This window comes from Thalassophryne amazonica, chromosome 5, assembly GCF_902500255.1.
Source record: "Thalassophryne amazonica chromosome 5, fThaAma1.1, whole genome shotgun sequence".
In the NCBI taxonomy this organism is placed as follows: Eukaryota; Metazoa; Chordata; class Actinopteri; order Batrachoidiformes; family Batrachoididae; genus Thalassophryne; species Thalassophryne amazonica.
The window spans coordinates 5,768,542-5,791,173 of record NC_047107.1 but is presented as its reverse complement, the minus strand read 5'-3'; the positions used below and the strand labels follow the sequence as shown (position 1 = coordinate 5,791,173).

Sequence of the window (22,632 nt, the reverse complement as noted above, 5' to 3'; positions counted from 1 at the left end):
CCGACCCCCACAGCCAGAGCCGGACATCATCACACACACACACACACACACACACACACACACACACACACACACACACACACACACACACACACACACACACACCTGGTGAAGTGAGTGGCCCCCAAAAACATTTTATCATCCTGTCATCATCATAATAATAATAATATAATCTGTGTGCACAAACATAAATAATGAGGATTTGTCTGAGGTAATGTCGTCTTCCTGTGTTGAAAGTGAACTTTGCTGACTGTTGGGGACAAAGTTCAGAGGCCGCGTGGATGAAGGAGGGGGAAAGAGGACGCACGGTTAAAAAAGAACAAAAACAACAAGAAAATCGACCTTTGAAAGCAAAAGAGCAGGTGGAGAGATGAAAGCAGGCAGAGACACCATTCAGCAGAGAAAACGAAAGTGATCCCAGCAAGACCGCGGATATCATGAGCCTAAACAATGGCTGCTGTTTGTGCGCGTTAGCGAGCGGGAACAAGGTGAGTTTGTCATAATGGAGGGTGACAGGCAGAGCGGAGTGGCTGGAGCCAGGTCAAGCCGCCTCACTGGCCTTCAGGAGCAACTGATCTGGGCCCTGCTGGGATCTGGACTGTCCCAGGACGTCCTGGTCCAAGCCATGGGGGAACTGGAGCGTGACAGGGCTGCCAGCGGAGCCGAGAGAGTAGAGAGGGGCGATGGAGAAAGCTCAGAGGAGGGAGAAATGGATTTCCCACCGCCTATATTCCGTGAGGTGGAGAAGCTTCCCCCAGAGGATGCGGCCAAGATGAGGCTGGAGGTGGACCAGCTGCTGCAGTAAGTACATCCCAACGCTTCTCCACTCACCACAAAATCCTCTGTCAGCCTGCCATCGTTCCCTCATTCCTTTATTCCTCACTCCTTCTCCCGGTGTCTCTTGGCGGTCTGGTGTCACAGGTGACTGAGTGGGTTCCTCCTGTGCTGGTTACTAATTAGCCGCTGTCATTGTTCTTAATAAGCTGCTCAGGTGAAGACGCGAGCCGGCTGTATTTACCGACAGCATGGCTGCTGTATTGACTTTTAACAAAATGCGCACGTTACACGGGCACACTGACAACCTTTTGAGACAGAAAAGAGTTTCATCATAATATTGTGCTGCAGAGAAATATTTGAAGGAGGTGAAGCAGTGAAGCTGAGCTTTTGGACATTCTGTATATTTAATCAACAGTCAAAGTGTTGAATTCTCCTTCTGGTTCTCCTCCAGTGATCTGAACATGCTGGACTTTGGCCTGCTGTGTTTTCTCTTATCTCACTCTGTCAACACGCCTCTGTCCACTTCCCTGTGAGTGCTGACACTTTATATCCGAGGTGGCGAGTTCCTCACGCGCACTGCTCTGCAGAAGGTTACAGTATGTGACAGAAAAAGTATATCACTAGGTTAGTCACAAGTTCAAATACTGATGAAAGCAGAAAAAGGGATAAACGTCACTTCAGTGAAAGACATCAGAGGGCTGACGGGCGCTCTGCGCTCTGACGGGCGCTCTGCGCTCTGACGGGCGCTCTGCGCTCTGACGGGCGCTCTGCGCTCTGACGGGCGCTCTGCGCTCTGACGGGCGCTCTGCGCTCTGACGGGCGCTCTGCGCTCTGACAAACCCTACACTAAGAATAATATTTGCGATGAAACACTGGGAATAATACTCACCATTACACACTGAGAGCAATACTCACTTGCAAACACAGAATAATATTCAACATGAAGCACTTGGAACAATATTCACCAGGAAATACTGAGAACAATGCTCACTCGGAAACACTGAAAATAGAGGAAACACTGAGGAGTGGCGGTTTTTGATATGGGCCATGCAGGCCATCGCCTTTGGCGGCATTTATGGAGGGGTGGCATCGTGGGGATGGGCACTTAAAAAAAATAATCTCCACCACAAAATGTTTTTCTTGTCACTGTGTGTAGAACTGGCAAATTGCCGCCCCCTGCAGGCAGCTGCAGGCAGCTGCAGGCACCCCTGCTTGCTGAAGCAGTGAGATGGTGAAAGAAAGGGGAGGGGCGCACCGTGTGTGGAGGACATCTGGGTTTCTCTATTGGGAGGGACAAGTTGGGGGGGGGGGGGGGCGTTGTGAGCTAAAGTCAGTCACATCTCGACTTTCTTCCAAATAACGCACACCTCATTCACAAAAACAAAAATACAGGCTTATAATTTGACATGCAGTAGCACGATGCACCTCATCTCTACGTTCATCATCTCGACGGGACACCGGCTTAGAACTTATGCTGTGTTCACATTAGCTGAAGTGACTGAATCTGACCCTTTTTTGTGCCTGCAGGATTGTGTACAATAATTTTCCAGCAGCTGGCAACTCTTTTTATTGTCATGCACACTGACAAAATAATAATAATAATAATGGCTTATCATCATAATTAACTGGTTTATTTAATGGAGAAAAAGAATCACATTTGATTTCATTGGCATGGGAACGCTAGTAACATTTCAGTTTAGATTTTTGTTTGATCCACAGATGAAGATCAAAAATTGGGAGAAAAAAGGCAAAACACTACATGATCAAATTTCTGTCAAACCTTAATGCTAAGTATTTACACATTTAGCCTAATATGTACAAACATCAAGATAAATATTTAGCTAAATGTTGAGACAAATATGCACCTTAATAAAAGAGCTAATTGTTTCCGAATTAGTATTGTTCTCAGTGTTTCCTATTGAGTATTAGTCTCTGTATTTCCTAATGAGTGTTGTTCTCGGTGTTTCCGAGTGAGTGTTGTTCTCGGTGTTTCCGAGTGAGTGTTGTTCTCGGTGTTTCCGAGTGAGTGTTGTTCTCGGTGTTTCAGAGTGAGTGTTGTTCTCGGTGTTTCAGAGTGAGTGTTGTTCTCGGTGTTTCAGAGTGAGTATTGTTCTCGGTGTTTCAGAGTGAGTGTTGTTCTCGGTGTTTCCGAGTGAGTGTTGTTCTCAGTGTTTCAGAGTGAGTGTTGTTCTCGGTGTTTCAGAGTGAGTGTTGTTCTCGGTGTTTCAGAGTGAGTATTGTTCTCGGTGTTTCAGAGTGAGTATTGTTCTCGGTGTTTCAGAGTGAGTATTGTTCTCGGTGTTTCAGAGTGAGTATTGTTCTCGGTGTTTCAGAGTGAGTATTGTTCTCGGTGTTTCAGAGTGAGTGTTGTTCTCGGTGTTTCAGAGTGAGTGTTGTTCTCGGTGTTTCAGAGTGAGTGTTGTTCTCGGTGTTTCAGAGTGAGTGTTGTTCTCGGTGTTTCAGAGTGAGTGTTGTTCTCGGTGTTTCAGAGTGAGTGTTGTTCTCGGTGTTTCAGAGTGAGTTGTTCTCGGTGTTTCCGAGTGAGTGTTGTTCTCGGTGTTTCCGAGTGAGTGTTGTTCTCGGTGTTTCAGAGTGAGTGTTGTTCTCGGTGTTTCAGAGTGAGTATTGTTCTCGGTGTTTCAGAGTGAGTGTTGTTCTCGGTGTTTCAGAGTGAGTGTTGTTCTCGGTGTTTCAGAGTGAGTTGTTCTCGGTGTTTCCGAGTGAGTGTTGTTCTCGGTGTTTCCGAGTGAGTGTTGTTCTCGGTGTTTCCGAGTGAGTGTTGTTCTCGGTGTTTCAGAGTGAGTATTGTTCTCGGTGTTTCAGAGTGAGTATTGTTCTCGGTGTTTCAGAGTGAGTATTGTTCTCGGTGTTTCAGAGTGAGTATTGTTCTCGGTGTTTCAGAGTGAGTGTTGTTCTCGGTGTTTCCGAGTGAGTATTGTTCTCGGTGTTTCAGAGTGAGTATTGTTCTCGGTGTTTCAGAGTGAGTATTGTTCTCAGTGTCAGTGGTGGTTCCACACTGAATTTCTCCCCGGGCGACACTCCATCCACGCGCCCCCTCCACCTAAATAAAGACAGACAAAATTTTGCATAAACAGCCATTTTTTAATTATTTTATTATTAATATTTTAGAAGTGCCCCTGAAATTCCAATTCAAATTGACATCCAAAGCCTGCAGGCTACAATATTACTCCAAAACAAATCATCATGTTTGAATAAACGTCTTACATTAGACACTTTATTAATCTGTCTTTCAGGAAGGAACAATTTCAATTTAATTTCAATTTATTTTCATTTATATAGCGCCAAATCACAACAGAGTTGCCTCAAAGCACTTCACACAGGAAAGGTGTAACCTTACCAACCCCCAGAGCAACAGTGGTAAGGAAAAACTCCCTCTGAGGAAGAAACCTCAAGCAGACCAGACTCAAAGGGGTGACCCTCTGCTTGGGCCATGCTACAAACATAAATTACAGAACAATTCACAGAACAATTCACGGACGAATATACAAGAAATGCTATTGGCGCACAGGACAGGAGGATCACCAACACAAATACAACTCCCATCTCTGCATGGAGCTGCACCTTAAACAGAGAGAAAAAACAATCAGGCATCAGAAAGACAAAAAATACTGTATAATTTGCCAGCATTAAACAACAAGAAAAACAGAAATACTAAGGTGATCCCCGGGCAGTAGCCCTAAACTTCACTAAAAGACCCAGAATTTAGGTAAAGTTGAGGCCACAGCCTGCTCCAATGACTAATAAATGAATTAAAAGAGTAAAGAGCGTAAAACAAAACTGTGCCAGTATGCTAGCCATATGAAAGGGAAAAGAAGTGTGTCTTAAGTCTGGACTTGAAAATCTCCACAGAATCTGACTGTTTTATTGACGCAGGGAGATCATTCCACAGAACAGGCGCACGATAAGAGAAAGCTCTGTGACCCGTAGACTTCTTATTCACCTTAGGGACACAAAGTAGTCCTGCACACTGAGAAAGTAAAGCCCGGGCCGGTACGTAAGGTTTAATTAGGTCAGCTAGGTAGGGGGGTGCCAGTCCAGGTTAGTAGCAGAACCTTAAAATCTGATCTCACTGGGACAGGAAGCCAGTGAAGGGATACCAAAATGGGTGTAATGTGGTCGAACTTTCTGCTTCGTGTCAAAAGTCTGGCTGCAGCATTTTGAACCAATTGGAGACCCTTAATGCTAGACTGCCGTAAACCAGAAAATAGAACATTGCAGTAGTCCAATCTAGAAGAGATAAATGCATGGATCAGGGTCTCAGCATCAGCCATAGACAGGATGGGACGAATCTTCGCTATATTTTGCAGGTGGAAGAAAGCAGTCCGAGTAATATTTCTAATGTGGAGGCCAAAGGACAACGAAGGACCAGAAATTACCCCAAGGTTCCTCACTTTGTCAGTGTGATGTATGACACACGAGCCGAGGCTGAGCGTTAACTGGTCAAATTGATGCCGATGTCTCACTGGACCAAGAACCACCATTTCAGTCTTATCAGAGTTTAAAAGTAGGAAGTTTCTAGACATCCAACTTCTCACTGCTGCAAGGCAATCTTCTAAGGATTTTATGTGAACGAGATTACTAGCAGTTATCGGCATGTATAACTGAGTATCATCTGCATAGCAGTGAAAGGTAATCCCAAAACGCCGCAATATGTGCCCAAGGGGTGCTATATAAAGGGAGAAAAGCAGGGGGCCTAAGACAGACTCCTGTGGAACCCCAAATTTCATGTCAATAAGGTTAGAGGTAGTGTTACTGTACAAAACAGTGAGAACGACTGGTCAAGTATGACGTCAGCCATGCATGGGCACTCCCAGTAATCCCAAAATGATTTTCCAGCCTATCAAGTGGAATATGATGATCCACTGTATCAAATGCAGCACTGAGATCTAACAGCAACAGAACCGTAGTGGTATCCGAATCCATTGTAAGCAGAAGATCATTCACCACTTTAGTGAGTCTCGTCTCCGTGGAATGATATTTTCTAAAAGCAGACTGCAGTGGCTCAAAGAGATTATTCTCAGTAAGATAGTCTACGAGCTGCCGTGACACCACTTTTTCCAGAATTTTAGAGAAAAATGATAGATTTGATATCGGCCAATAGTTTGTCAATACACTAGGGTCAAGATTAGGTTTCTTAAGTAATGGTTTAATCACTGCAGATTTGAAATGTTTAGGAGCAGATCCAGAAGTTAAACAAAGATTAATCATTTCCAGCACAGTCGGCCCAAGAGTGGGCTACAGGTCCTTAAACAGTTTTGTTGGTATAGTTCTTACTTATAAGGTTTTGAATAATCAGGTCCCATCTTATCTTAGGGACCTCGTAGTACCATATCACCCCAATAGAGCGCTTCGCTCTCAGACTGCAGGCTTACTTGTAGTTCCTAGGGTTTGTAAGAGTAGAATGGGAGGCAGAGCCTTCAGCTTTCAGGCTCCTCTCCTGTGGAACCAGCTCCCAATTCAGATCAGGGAGACAGACACCCTCTCTACTTTTAAGATTAGGCTTAAAACTTTCCTTTTTGCTAAAGCTTATAGTTAGGGCTGGATCAGGTGACCCTGAACCATCCCTTAGTTATGCTGCTATAGACGTAGACTGCTGGGGGGTTCCCATGATGCACTGTTTCTTTCTCTTTTTGCTCTGTATGCACCACTCTGCATTTAATCATTAGTGATCGATCTCTGCTCCCCTCCACAGCATGTCTTTTTCCTGGTTCTCTCCCTCAGCCCCAACCAGTCCCAGCAGAAGACTGCCCCTCCCTGAGCCTGGTTCTGCTGGAGGTTTCTTCCTGTTAAAAGGGAGTTTTTCCTTCCCACTGTCGCCAAGTGCTTGCTCACAGGGGGTCGTTTTGACCGTTGGGGTTTTACATAATTATTGTATGGCCTTGCCTTACAATATAAAGCGCCTTGGGGCAACTGTTTGTTGTGATTTGGCGCTATATAAAAAAATTGATTGATTGATTGATAGGATCAAATAAACAGGTTGTTTTTTTGTTGACATTATGAGTTTTGTCAGCATGCCTAGTGAGATACTATCAAATTCTGTAAATCTAGGTAATACCTCAGTAGTGGCACCCACATCAATAGCAGGGTGTAGTGGCTGGGTTAAGGCATGCCGGGATATGTTTAACCTAATGTCTTCTATTTTCTTCCCAAAGTAATCCAGGAAATCTTGTGCTGTAAAAGGAGAGCGAACTACAGGTGGTTGTCCATGTATAGCCTGGCAGACTGCAGGCTATGCATGGGCCACCGTGTATGTATTGCCACCGTGTCGAACAAGAACTTTGAGTTATGCTTGTTTTTGCTGATCAAATCAGAGTAGTAGGTCCGCTTTGTAGCCAATAATGCATGCTTATAGTCTAAGATAGCATCACGCCACGCAAGGTGAAATACTTCTAATTTTGAACGACGCCATTTCCATTCTAGACCTCTAGCTTTATCAATCAATCAATTTTTTTATATAGCGCCAAATCACAACAAACAGTTGCCCCAAGGCGCTTTATATTGTAAGGCAAGGCCATACAATAATTATGTAAAACCCCAACAGTCAAAACGACCCCCTGTGAGCAAGCACTTGGCTACAGTGGGAAGGAAAAACTCCCTTTTAACAGGAAGAAACCTCCAGCAGAACCAGGCTCAGGGAGGGGCAGTCTTCTGCTGGGACTGGTTGGGGCTGAGGGAGAGAACCAGGAAAAAGACATGCTGTGGAGGGGAGCAGAGATCGATCACTAATGATTAAATGCAGAGTGATGCATACGGAGCAAAAAGAGAAAGAAACAATGCATCATGGGAACCCCCCAGCAGTCTACGTCTATAGCAGCATAACTAAGGGATGGTTCAGGGTCACCTGATCCAGCCCTAACTATAAGCTTTAGCAAAAAGGAAAGTTTTAAGCCTAATCTTAAAAGTAGAGAGGGTGTCTGTCTCCCTGATCTGAATTGGGAGCTGGTTCCACAGGAGAGGAGCCTGAAAGCTGAAGGCTCTGCCTCCCATTCTACTCTTACAAACCCTAGGAACTACAAGTAAGCCTGCAGTCTGAGAGCGAAGCGCTCTATTGGGGTGATATGGTACTACGAGGTCCCTAAGATAAGATGGGACCTGATTATTCAAAACCTTATAAGTAAGAAGAAGAATTTTAAATTCTATTCTAGAATTAACAGGAAGCCAATGAAGAGAGGCCAATATGGGTGAGATATGCTCTCTCCTTCTAGTCCCCGTCAGTACTCTAGCTGCAGCATTTTGAATTAACTGAAGGCTTTTTAGGGAACTTTTAGGACAACCTGATAACAATGAATTACAATAGTCCAGCCTAGAGGAAATAAATGCATGAATTAGTTTTTCAGCATCACTCTGAGACAAGACCTTTCTGATTTTAGAGATATTGCGTAAATGCAAAAAAGCAGTCCTACATATTTGTTTAATATGCGCTTTGAATGACATATCCTGATCAAAAATGACTCCAAGATTTCTCACAGTATTACTAGAGCTCAGGGTAATGCCATCCAGAGTAAGGATCTGGTTAGACACCATGTTTCTAAGATTTGTGGGGCCAAGTACAATAACTTCAGTTTTATCTGAGTTTAAAAGCAGGAAATTAGAGGTCATCCATGTCTTTATGTCTGTAAGACAATCCTGCAGTTTAGCTAATTGGTGTGTGTCCTCTGGCTTCATGGATAGATAAAGCTGGGTATCATCTGCGTAACAATGAAAATTTAAGCAATACCGTCTAATAATACTGCCTAAGGGAAGCATGTATAAAGTGAATAAAATTGGTCCTAGCACAGAACCTTGTGGAACTCCAGAATTAACTTTAGTCTGTGAAGAAGATTCCCCATTTACATGAACAAATTGTAATCTATTAGACAAATATGATTCAAACCACCGCAGCGCAGTGCCTTTAATACCTATGGCATGCTCTAATCTCTGTAATAAAATTTTATGGTCAACAGTATCAAAAGCAGCACTGAGGTCTAACAGAACAAGCACAGAGATGAGTCCACTGTCCGAGGCCATAAGAAGATCATTTGTAACCTTCACTAATGCTGTTTCTGTACTATGATGAATTCTAAAACCTGACTGAAACTCTTCAAATAGACCATTCCTCTGCAGATGATCAGTTAGCTGTTTTACAACTACCCTTTCAAGAATTTTTGAGAGAAAAGGAAGGTTGAAGGTTGGCCTATAATTAGCTAAGATAGCTGGGTCAAGTGATGGCTTTTTAAGTAATGGTTTAATTACTGCCAGCTTAAAAGCCTGTGGTACATAGCCAACTAACAAAGATAGATTGATCATATTTAAGATCGAAGCGTTAAATAATGGTAGGGCTTCCTTGAGCAGCCTGGTAGGAATGGGGTCTAATAAACATGTTGATGGTTTGGATGAAGTAACTAATGAAAATAACTCAGACAGAACAATCGGAGAGAAAGAGTCTAACCAAATACCGGCATCACTGAAAGCAGCCAAAGATAACGATACGTCTTTGGGATGGTTATGAGTAATTTTTTCTCTAATAGTTAAAATTTTGTTAGCAAAGAAAGTCATGAAGTCATTACTAGTTAAAGTTAATGGAATATGCTTATGCTTGAGGTCATGCAGATAATCATTGAACCAAGGTGACTGTGATTTGGGGGAGTGTGGTTTTAACACAGGTGGTGCAATCATGTCGAGTGTAGTTTTGAGCACTGAGTGTAAACTAACCACAAGTCTGTCAACTGACTGGGTATTTGTCAAATGTGAAGCTAAGACATCAGGCAGTCTAGCTTCGAGTTCAGTCTTCGTTGAGGAGTTGATGCATCGCTCTAATGATATATAAGGTTGTTTTTCCACTAAACATGGCAGCAAAACTGTAAACTTAATAAGTGAGTGATCAGACACCACTGATGTAAGAGGCATGATGTCAATATTCGTTACAGCAATACCACGTGCGAGAACCAGTTCAAGGGTATTTCCACTAATGTGCGTCGAAACCCGAATGCATTGCCGAAATCCTAATGCATCCACAATTTCCAATAAATGATTTGCAGAGGTGATCAGAAGGCTTACTTATATGAATGTTAAAATCACCAATGATCAGAATGTTATCTACACTAGTTGACAAGTTAGAGATGAATGCACCAAATTCATCTAAGAATTCAGAATATGGGCCAGGAGGCCTATTTACAGTGACAAAGTAATACGACTGATTTACAATACACAGAGAATAATACTCATTAGGAAACACTGAGAACAATACTCACTCGGAAACACGGAGAATAATAATCATTAAGAAACACTGAGAACAATACTCACCCGGAAACACTGAGAATAATAATCATTAAGAAACACTGAGAACAATACTCACCCGGAAACGCTGAGAATAATACTCATTAGGAAACACTGAGAACAATACCCACTCGGAAACGCTGAGAATAATACTCATTAGGAAACACTGAGAACAATACTCACTCGGAAACATGGAGAACGGTACTCACCAGGAAACACGGAGAACAATACTCACTCGGAAACATTGAGAATAATACTCATTAGGAAACACTGAGAATAATACTCACTCGGAAACATTGAGAATAATACTCATTAGGAAACACTGAGACCAAAACTCACTCAGAAACATTAAGAATAATACTCATTAGGAAACACTGAGAACAAAACTCACTCAGAAACATTAAGAATAATACTCATTAGGAAACACTGAGAACAAAACTCACTCAAACACGGAAAAGGAGAAAATCACTACAATAAACTGAATTGATTGTAAAAATTGTGGCTCTAATTGCTTGTTAATTGTAATTGTAATTATTTGAACCTCACTGTGTTGGAGAACAGAGACAACATGATAAAAACTGTCACGGTTCAAATACTTACAGATGTGACTATACATGTATAACCCCAGTTCCAATGAAGTTGGGACATTGTGTAAAAAGTAAATAAAAACAGAATACAATGATTTGCAAATACTCTTCAACCTATATTCAACTGAATACACCACAAAGACAAGATATTTAATGTTCATACTGATAAACTTTATTGTTTTTGTGCAAATATTTGCTCATTTTTAAATGGATGCCTACATGTTTCAAAAAAGCTGGGACAGTGGTATATTTACCACTGTGTTACATCACCTTTCCTTCTAACAACACTCAGTAAGTGTTTGGGAACTGAGGACACTAATTGTGAGTGTCATGATTAGATATAAAAGGAGCATTTGTTCACAAAGATGGGGCGAGGATCACCACTTTGTGAACAACTGCATGAAAAATATAGTCCAACAGTTTAAGAACAATGTTTCTCAATGTTCAATTGCAAGGAATTTAGGGATTCCATCATCTACAGTCCATAAATCAGAAGATTCAGAGAATCTGAAGAACTTTCTACACGTAAACGGCAAGGCCGAAAACGAACAATGAATGCCCGTGACCTTCGATCCCTCAGGTGGCACTGCATTAAACACCAACATCATTGTGTAAAGGATCTTACCGCGTGGGCTCAGGAACACTTCAGAAAACCATTGTCAGTTAACACAGTTCATCGCTACATCTACAAGTGCAAGTTAAAACTCTAACATGAAAAGCGAAAGCCATACGTCAACAACATCCAGAAACACCGCCGGCTTCTCTGGGCCCGAGCTCATTTGAAATGGACAGATGCAATGTGGAAAAGTATGCTGTGGTCTGATGAATCCACATTTCAAATTGTTTTTGGAAATCATGGACGTTGTGTCCTCTGGACAAAAGAGGAAAAAGACCATCTAGACTGTTACCACTGCAAAGTTCAAAAGCCAGCATCTGTGATGGTATGGGGGTGTGTTAGTGTCCATGACATGGGCAACTTACACATCTGTGATGGCACCATCAATGCTGAAAGGTACATCCAGGTTTTGGAGCAACACATGCTGCCATCCAAGCAACGTCTTTTTCAGGGACGTCCCTGCTTATTTCAGCAAGACAATGCCAAGCCACATTCTGCACCTGTTACAACAGCGTGGCTTCGTAGTAAAAGAGTGCGGGTACTAGACTGGCCTGCCGGAGATATGACAGCGGAGACCCTGGACTGTTGAACAACTGAAGTCGTACATCAAGCAAGAATGGGAAAGAATTCCACCTACAAAGCTTCAACAATTAGTGTCCTTAGTTCCCAAACGCTTATTGAGTGTTACAAGGAAAGGTGATGTCACACAGTGGTAAACATATCACTGTCCCAGCTTTTTTGAAAGGTGTTGCAGGCATCCATTTCAAAATGAGCAAATATTTGCACAAAAACAAAGTTTATCAGTTTGAACATTAAATATCTTGTCTTTGTTGTGTATTCAAGTTGAAGAGGATTTACAAATCATTGGATTCTGTTTTTATTTACATTTTACACAATGCCCCAACTTCATTGGAATTGGGGTTGTAGTAAACCACAGTATGAGGTAGTAAAGGTCACGACCTGGCTGTGTGTGTCTAACAGGGAGGATCCATGGCATGTGGCCAAAATGGTGAAAAGCTACATGCAGCAGCACAACCTGCCTCAGAGAGAGGTGGTGGAATCAACGGGACTCAACCAGTCACACCTCTCACAGCACCTCAACAAAGGCACGCCCATGAAGAACCAGAAAAGAGCTGCTCTGTACACCTGGTACGTCAAGAAGCAGTGCGAGATTAGCCAGCGTAAGTACAACCAGCTAACCGCCATTTCTGCTCCACACCAGACAGGCAGGAACAGACCCAGGGTGGGTTTTTCTCATAAAACCTGAGAGAATGTCAGCTTGCTTTAGCTTCTCCTTCTACTCTCAACAAACCAAAAAGATCCTTTGATGTTTGCTTCAGGTGAGCTGTTTAGGGCTCGACAGTAACTCTTGAGGTCATCACGTCAGACTGACGCTGGTCCGAGCCTGTCCGCTCAAAATGACCAGTTAGCATAATTAGCTGCACCTCCTCAATGTTAACTTTGATTTATTTTCTGTTGCTTATCCAAGTTCTGGGTTGTTCTGGCACCAAAACAAACAGCTCATCCCACACTTCCCACAAGTCCTCCAACTCTTTCTGGAGGTCCCTGAGGTGTTCCCAAGCCAACTGGGAATCCCTCCAGCATGTCCTGGGTTCCTCCTGGGGCCTCCTCCCAGTTGGACAAGCCTGGAAGACCTTCCTAGGGAGACAACCAGGCTTCTGTAAAATGAAAGATGACAAAAAAAAAACATAGGCCACAAATGTCACAGCAAGGTCAAACCCAAACATAAGTGAGAAGCTGATGAGGAGAATGTGTGTGTTCAGTTTGGAGACGATCAGATAATCCAGAAGAACTGAATCATCTTTACAAGCTGATGACATAAATGACCAAACTGCTCCTCACTGCAAACCAGTGTTTATTTGGACTTTTTTTTTTTTTTTTTTTTTACTTTTCCAGACCATATTGTGTGTGTGTGTGTGTGTGTGTGTGTGTGTGTGTGTGTGTGTGTGTGTGTGTGTGTGTGTGTGTGTGTGTTGCATTTTGACTCACAGGCCTGAATTAGGCCATGAGCCACTCATTTCAGACTCCAGATTAACGGCAAAAATGGTAAATAAATCTAATATCGAGTAAATATCTGCTGCAGAATTTAGCAATGCTAAACACGGCCTTGCATCTGTTGAGGACCAAGGAGAGGACATGAGGAAAGGGCGAAGGAACCGGTTCAAATGGGGACCAGCATCACTGCAGATCCTCTTCCATGCCTATGAGCAACAGAAGAACCCAAGCAAGGAGGAGAGGGAGGGGTTGGTCGAAGAGTGCAACAGGTATTTACCTTCATCATGGAGGTTATGGTTCTGTCTATCAAACAACAAATGCACCATGTACTTACTACAGACTTAAATGTGAAATTTGTACATTGATATGGATGCACATTCCTGAACTGTGCTGCAGATGGCAGTGTTCACTAGATGGCAGCACAGGACATGATGCTTTCCTTTTTATGGAGACTCTGAAACAATGTCTAGAACACAGGTCTTCAAAACATTTCAAGTTTTGGATGTCCTGTCAGCCTTCCTTCTTAAAAACTGTGCAGAGCAGCTACCTGAAGCCTTTTGACCTATTTTTCAGTTGTCTGCCACGAGCTGTTTAGTCCCACAGTTCTGGAAAAAGTCAATTATTACACCTATACCAATGATTTCTTGCCCAACCACAAACAAAGATTATAGACCTGTGGCCTTGACAAGTACTGTCATGAAATGCTTGGAGAAAATTATGGTGAACAGGTTGAAATCAGAAGTGTCTCCTCATCTGGACCATCTGTAATTTGCATACAAAGAGGGTACTGATGCCATTGTTAGCATGTCTCATATGATCTGTAAACATCTACAAAAGTCAGATGCTTATGCACGTGTTCTATTTGCTGACTTAACATCAGCTTTTCATACAGTCCGTCCTCACTTACTTATGCAGAAATTAATTGACCTAAATGTTAGCCCTTTCCTCCTTAAGTGGTTTTATTCTTTTTTAACAAATAGGTCACAACAGGTGAGGGTAAACAATTCCTTATCTGAAGCCAAAACATGCAGCACTGGAGCGCCCCAAGGAGCTGAAGTTCTCCTATTCTTTTTTCATTGCACACAAATGAGTGTAGGAGTGAACGGCCAGATCGCAACTAAATTTTAAAATTCTCTGATGACACAATCATTTTGAGTTTACTGACATCAGGTGAGAGTCCGCCCATATACTTGGATGAAATAGACTCCTTTCATTCATGGTGTGTGAGGCACCAATTGACTCTTAATGTTGTAAAAACTAAAGAGATGGCCCCCAAACGGCTGCTGTTCCATGACCCGGTCATCATTGGAGGTAGTGAGATAGAACAGGTAGAGTCTTTTAAATACCTTGGTGTCTATGTGGACTGTCTTCTCAAGTGGAATGTGCATGTGGATTTTTTTGTGCTGCAAATTGTCCCAGAGACTGTTTGGTGTGAGCTCAACAATATTGGCTTCTTTTTACAATGCTGTGCTGGAGAGCCTAATAAGATATAGCATGGTAGCCTGGTTTGGCTCTCTTACTGTCCAGAGCAAATCCAGAATTGAGAAACGAGTTTGATACCCCATGAAAATTATTGGCAAGAGAGAGTATCCCTCTTTAAAAACTATTTTTGAAACCTCGGTCCTGGCGCAAGCTAAAAACATTCCTAAGAAGCCTTCCCACACGCTTTTCAGTGAATACAAGCTCTTGCCATCAAGGAGACGGTATTGGGCTGTCAGGTACAAGAGTAATAGATTTGAACATTCTTTTGTTCCTTTGTCTGTTACTCTTCTGAATAAATCTGGCTAGCGCCTACAGATGCATTACTGGACACTGAGGGGTCTCACTGAAGACTATCTAATTTTAACTGACTGTTTCCTGTGTTCCCGTAATTGTATATTATGTTGTTGCTGTATGATTGCATGTGTTTTTACTACAACCCCTGGCAAAAATTATGGAATCACCGGCCTCGGAGGATGTTCATTCAGTTGTTTAATTTTGTAGAAAAAAAGCAGATCACAGACATGACACAAAACTAAAGTCATTTCAAATGGCAACTTTCTGGCTTTAAGAAACACTATAAGAAATCAGGAAAAAAATTGTGGCAGTCAGTAACGGTTACTTTTTTAGACCAAGCAGAGGGAAAAAAATATGGAATCACTCAATTCTGAGGAAAAAATTATGGAATCATGAAAAACAAAAGAACGCTCCAACACATCACTAGTATTTTGTTGCACCACCTCTGGCTTTTATAACAGCTTACAGTCTCTGAGTCATGGACTTAATGAGTGACAAACAGTACTCTTCATCAATCTGGCTCCAACTTTCTCTGATTGCTGTTGCCAGATCAGCTTTGCAGGTTGGAGCCTTGTCATGGACCATTTTCTTCAACTTCCACCAAAGATTTTCAATTGGATTAAGATCTGGACTATTTGCAGGCCATGACATTGACCCTATGCCATGACATTGACCCTATGTGTCTTTTTGCAAGGAATGTTTTCACAGTTTTTGCTCTATGGCAAGATGCATTATCATCTTGAAAAATGATTTCATCATCCCCAAACATCCTTTCAATTGATGGGATAAGAAAAGTGTCCAAAATATCAATGTAAACTTGTGCATTTATTGATGATGTAATGACAGCCATCTCCCCAGTGCCTTTACCTGACATGCAGCCCCATATCATCAATGACTGTGGAAATTTACGTTCTCTTCAGGCAGTCATCTTTATAAATCTCATTGGAACGGCACCAAACAAAAGTTCCAGCATCATCACCTTGCCCAATGCAGATTCGAGATTCATCACTGAATATGACTTTCATCCAGTCATCCACAGTCCACGATTGCTTTTCCTTAGCCCAATGTAACCTTGTTTTTTTCTGTTTAGGTGTTAATGATGCCTTTCGTTTAGCTTTTCTGTATGTAAATCCCATTTCCTTTAGGCGGTTTCTTACAGTTTGGTCACAGACGTTGACTCCAGCTTCCTCCCATTCGTTCCTCATTTGTTTTGTTGTGCATTTTCGATTTTTGAGACACATTGTTTTAAGTCTTCTGTCTTGATGCTTTGATGTCTTCCTTGGTCTACCAGTATGTTTGCCTTTAACAACCTTCCCATGTTGTTTGTATTTGGTCCAGAGTTTAGACACAGCTAACTGTGAACAACCAACATCTTTTGCAACATTGCGTGATGATTTACTCTCTTTTAAGAGTTTGATAATCCTCTCCTTTGTTTCAATTGACATCTCTTGTGTAGGAGCCATGATTCATGTCAGTCCACTTGGTGCAACAGCTCTCCAAGGTGTGATCACTCCTTTTTAGATGCAGACTAACAAGCAGATCTGATTTGATGCAAATGTTAGTTTTGGGAATGAAAATTTACAGGGTGATTCCATAATTTATTCCTCAGTATTGAGTGAGTCCATGTTTCTTTTCCCTCTGCTTGGTCTAAAAAAGTAACCATTACTGACTGACTGACAATTTTTTTTTCCTGATTTCTTATAGTGTTTCTTAAAGCCAGAAAGTTGCCATTTGAAATGACTTTAGTTTTGTGTCATGTCTGTGATCTGCTTTTTTTCTACAAAATTAAACACCTGAATGAACATCCTCCGAGGCCGGTGATTCCATAATTTTTGCCAGGGGTTGTATTCTAATCACAGCATTGCAAGCCCAAGACAAATTTCCCTTGGGACAGTAAAGTTAACCTTGAACCTTGAAGTTAGCCATCACTAATTTGAAGTACCAACAAAATATTCTGGCACATCCCCAGCCACACGTTCTATTCATTCTGTAATTCTGGTTTTACTTTCCCCTTCCATTAAATAATGAGAAGTTATTATGAAAACTTGACATGACAGAGTGCACTGTCATAAGATGGCCAGCAGAAAAAGATCATATTTTATTGCTAATAGTTAGAATAGGTTACCATGGTGCTAAAAGTGGCATCATCGAGACAACTTTCCCCATCCATTGTATATTTTGTCCTGTATTTTTGCAAGTTCTAGCTTAATTTATTAGTTTACGGTGAGTGTCCAGCAGGTAGGAGAGAAACTGAATGAAAGAAGAATCACAGCTGTTTGTAATTTTTCAGAATCCAACCAACAGCAGGTGGCAGATATGTCTATGGGATATTACATAGGCAACACAAAGTTAATTTTAGGAATTACTGCATCAAAGTTCACCACTAATCAGTTCATGATCATGATGTCAGGTGAGGTCTGGGAGAACCTGCAGGTGCCGCGTACTGCAGCATCCATCACACTATGGAACTGTCTTGGGTGACAGATGGTAACCGCCCAGACAGCGGACCAGTCGGTTCTCACCTCCCAAAAGCAGCAGCCAGGTGAAACATAGACATCCTCTTGACCTTCTGCAGCCACTGGGACCTTCTACACAGAAGCAACGGCATGCTAGAACATGCCCAAGTTTCTTAACCATACAGTAACACAGGAAGCACCAGAACCCTAAAGTCTTGGACCTTTGTTTTACTGTCTAGGTACTGGCACCACCAGCCCCTCTTTCCAGTGTCCTCAAGACTCCATAAACTATTCCCAGCCTTCTCTCCATCTCAGCGGTTGAGGACCCAGAGATATGAATCTGTGAAAGTGTCTCTACAAGTTCAACATTTTCACTGCTGACAGATGCACTTCTAATGACTGAGTCCAGGAAGTCAGTGAAAGACGGAATATTAGGCCCAATCTCAACTCTCTTCTGTACCCCTTCCCCTTGGCCCTATCCCTACCCCTACCCCTTTAAAACAAGGGGTAAGGTGAAGGGGTATACCTCTAGCCCTATGAATTGAGACACCCCTCCGCCTGAGGGGGAAAAAAAAAAAAAAAAAAAAAAAAAAATCAAACAAATCTGCCCATCTCATGAGTTTGACGTCATTACGTTGCATCGCTAAAAGCACCGTCTTCACTGTTTGTCAACATGGCAACCAAAGCGCAACTTGTTGCAGTAGCCTGTTTGCTCTTTTTATTTTCTTGCCTTTGTGTAAATGCAAAGAAATATAAGAAGTCGCAGATTTCTTCGAAACATCGCAATCATGTCAGAGAATTTTGTGGTATTAATAATTAATTTAATTAATTAGTAATTAATAATAATAATAATAAATTAGTAATTAATTAAGGTTAATAATACTAATACTAATAATAATTATTGTTAATAATAATAATTCATATTGTTAATTGATTAATCATTGATTGATTCGTAATTAATTAATTAATTAATTAGTAATTAAAATAAATACTTGAAATATATCAGTTTGTGTGGAATGAATGTATACATTATACAAGTTTCATTTTTTGAATGGAATTACTGAAATAAATCAACTTTTTCATGATATTCTAATTATATGACCAGCACCTGTATGTATGTTCTTGGCTGGATCTAGTTCTTAACCTTATATTTCTTTTTCAAATTCTCCCATTTTTTGCATCCAGACCTATTTCCTTTAGAAATTTCTTTGACAAATAACATCAGTCTATTAGGACGTCAGGTTATGTGTTACACATATACATGTGTGTATATATTTTTGAACTTACTCCCATTGATGAAACTTTTCCTCATTTTCTGCCTCATTTTCTTATTAGGAGACGAGTGTGTTCAGGGCTCCTGTTTATTTACTAAATACACACACGTTACAGACCTTGAAATCCAACAGCAGCGGTCGATATTATCCAAAGATTTATGAACATACAAATTAACGTGCTTACACTTTATCATGATTTTCTCCATTATGAGATATAAAAGTGTCTTATCGTAGCATTCGTGTGTATGTGCATTATAACGCCTCAGCACATGAGCGACGTTACGATATTCTTCAGAACAACAATATACGCAACATGCATCCAGCAGCATACATGTTGGTGTCATAGACAACTGCCTGTAAAGTTTTTGGCAAGTTATAACTTTCTAAACAGCGTAATTTGTAATGAAAGCTGCTTACATTTGTGCAGCTCTTTCGACACCATGTTTGTTTTTTCGGAGACAGTGGTAAGCTCCTCCTACCCCTCCAAACGGAGTGTGCATCCAGATTCACTCCGTTTGAAGGGGTTTGAAGCCCTCCGCCTACACTGCCTCCTCACTCCAAAAAGAGAATTGAGACACCCCTCTGTCTCTCGTGCCCGCGCAAAACGGAGGGGAAGGGGTAAGGGGAAGGGTCAAGGGGTAGAAGTGAGATTCAGCCATAGTCTTGCTCCAGGAAAATTGCAACCCCAGTCACTCCTGACTCAATGGCATCATCCACAAAGTCAAGGTCCTTAAACCGTTCCTCACCAACAAAGAGATTTAATGATGGCCCAACACTCACTGAAGATGGTCGGAAGCATAACACTTTCCTGAGAACTTCCAGTATTCACTGAGAAAAAAATAGAGGTTCTTCCACCATGTATTGGCAGGCTGAGATATCCAGCAAAATCTTTTTGCAGGACGTTCCAGAGAGCAATCAGCAATACTGCAACCGCAGTGCAAAAAATGCACGAGTGATATTTGTGATGGCTGACTTCTTGGGTGTGAGGCTGAAATGTTCCTGTCACCAACAGACCAGGAACGGGGGCTCAGTCCACTTAAAACCAATCCTGACAAACACAGTGTGCAAAGCAAATAAAAGAAAGTGGGAGGGAGTGTTTGAGGGAGATACAGAGAATGAAGTATGAATGAGATATGCTCAGGAGAGAGCATATCTCACCCATATTGGCCTCTCTTCATTGGCTTCCTGTTAATTCTAGAATAGAATTTAAAATTCTTCTTCTTACTTATAAGGTTTTGAATAATCAGGTCCCATCTTATCTTAGGGACCTCATAGTACCATATCACCCCAATAGAGCGCTTCGCTCTCAGACTGCAGGCTTACTTGTAGTTCCTAGGGTTTGTAAGGGTAGAATGGGAGGCAGAGCCTTCAGCTTTCAGGCTCCTCTCCTGTGGAACCAGCTCCCAATTCAGATCAGGGAGACAGACACCCTCTCTACTTTTAAGATTAGGCTTAAAACTTTCCTTTTTGCTAAAGCTTATAGTTAGGGCTGGATCAGGTGACCCTGAACCATCCCTTAGTTATGCTGCTATAGACTTAGACTGCTGGGGGGTTCCCATGATGCACTGTTTCTTTCTCTTTTTGCTCTGTATGCACCACTCTGCATTTAATCATTAGTGATCGATCTCTGCTCCCCTCCACAGCATGTCTTTTTCCTGGTTCTCTCCCTCAGCCCCAACCAGTCCCAGCAGAAGACTGCCCCTCCCTGAGCCTGGTTCTGCTGGAGGTTTCTTCCTGTTAAAAGGGAGTTTTTCCTTCCCACTGTCGCCAAGTGCTTGCTCACAGGGGGTCGTTTTGACCGTTGGGGTCAAAAATTATTGTATGGCCTTGCCGTACAATATAAAGCGCCTTGGGGCAACTGTTTGTTGTGATTTGGCGCTATATAAATAAAATTGATTGATTGATTGAAGTCTTTCTGCTCTTAAAAAAAAAGAAAAAAATCTTTCTATAGGGTCGTGTGCATTTATAAGAGTTTTGTTTATGTATTAAAACATAACCAAATGGCAGAAATCAGAAAATAACTTTCTCTAATTATCAGGCTGAATGGTCTGGAACTGCAGGACACAAATGCACAACTCAAGGAAACAGCTCTGGTTTTTAGATGGTTTTACTGTAGAAGACAGCGGAGGTCGGTACACGAGAAGGCAGTCCAGGAAAAGCAGCAGTACAAGAAACATCAGGCAATCAGGCGTGGTCAAAGCAACAGGCAGGAGGTCAGGTACACACAAAGAGGCAGGTAGAACTATGGAACGTAAGAACAGAGCTGGATTGAAGGCACAAGGCACGACAAACTGGCCTGAGACAAACACACCCAGTGAACTAAAATAACTGCAGGCAGTAATCAGCACATCAGGGACAGGTGTGCATGGAAAGCACCAGAACAGGGCGTGGCCAGAGAAAGAGAAGAAGCCAACCATACCCAATGAAACACAAAAAATAACGAACAGCACAAGAGAACAAACAACCCAGAACACCAAGCAAAACTCAAACCGTGACACTAATTTGGTAAATTTCTGTGCAGAAGCTCTGTTCCACATCCCTCGCTAGAATAAATTCTCACAAAATCCATTCTGCTGGGTTTGTGTGGCAGTACAATTGTGTTATTTTTATTTTAAAACTTAACTACAGTAATTATTCATTTCAGGGTGGAAAAGGTTTAACTCTGGTATGAATCCATCATCAACCCCCTAACCATCCAGCAGGGGGCAGATGTGGTTGTGGGACACAGCAAAATGCAAAACAAAGTTGCTTTGTTGAGCAATCTGGTGCCTCAAAATTGAGCAGATTTCAAAGGGTTTGTGGTCATGATGGAGCCGTGTCGGGAGCATTTATTGTTTTTCAGTTACTGTGTTAAACTGCAGAGGACGCATCTGAAACGATGCACATCAAGGCTTTTCTGAAGTCTAGGAGATACAAACGCTGCCCCAGTCAGGACCTGCTGTGAGGTTAGACTAAGACCTCCGTCTGACTTCTTCACGCCACTTTACCCATATTTGACTAAAATGATTCTTTGTTTGGTCAAAGGACTTCGGGGTTTGTTGACCCTGTTTGTTAATATTTAAATCCACTTACTGATTTGTTCTTCCTCCCTCAGGGCAGAGTGCCTCCAGAGAGGTGTGTCTCCCTCCCAACTTGCTGGCCTGGGCTCAAACCTGGTCACTGAGGTCCGAGTGTACAACTGGTTTGCCAACCGCCGTAAAGAGGAGGCGTTCCGGAACAAACTGGCTCTCGATGCACCTTATACCAACCAGGCGTCCTCCGCTTTAAACCCCATCATCCCTCAAAGTCCTGAACACGGTGAATATACCCATCAACCTTCAGCCAAGGATGAACAGCTTAAAGTGACAAACTGAAAAAAATGCGAGTCTCGATTCACAAAACAAGCAGCGGATGATAAATGCTGATGTGTGAATTACAGACGAACAATTACAAGAAATATTTCACACAAAATTATCATTATAATCTAATGCAGGTGTAACGGAGGCCAGCAGGTGTCACTGTGTATACGTCGTTAGTAAACTTCACTCCCAACAGCTCAAAAGGATTCTCTGCTCACAAGGCCAGCGCCCTGGGTTTTAGCCTTCTGGTTAGAGAGTCCGACTCCCATGCCGGAGATCGTGAGTTCAGGTCCCGAGGAGAGCGAATGGGCGGAGTCATAACACAATGCAGAGTGCAGCCGTTAAACAGGGACGGGTCTTTGTGGCCCTGGTGGGGTTCAAACAGCAGACGTGTCACTCTCAAGAACAACACTACCAGGTTGGCCAAAGCAGAACTCCCCATGAGTCAGACAGAAGGAACATCTTTTCAGTCTGGACGTCACCTTGTTACAATAACTCTAAAACAAATACTTTACT

At 42.2% G+C, this 22,632-nt stretch overlaps 1 protein-coding gene across 1 annotated transcript in view; it reads left to right on the top strand.

Annotated features, from left to right (window-relative positions):
- The first annotated feature begins 327 nt into the window (after positions 1-327).
- Positions 328-22,632, top strand: part of hnf1a (HNF1 homeobox a) — a 65,185-nt gene continuing 42,880 nt past the window's right edge. Inside the window, exons 1-4 of the mRNA XM_034169682.1 lie at positions 328-801; positions 12,238-12,437; positions 13,361-13,541; positions 21,873-22,075. Of these exons, the coding sequence (XP_034025573.1) occupies positions 503-801; positions 12,238-12,437; positions 13,361-13,541; positions 21,873-22,075 (883 nt within the window). The 5' untranslated portion in view covers positions 328-502. The remainder of the gene's footprint in view (positions 802-12,237; positions 12,438-13,360; positions 13,542-21,872; positions 22,076-22,632) is intronic.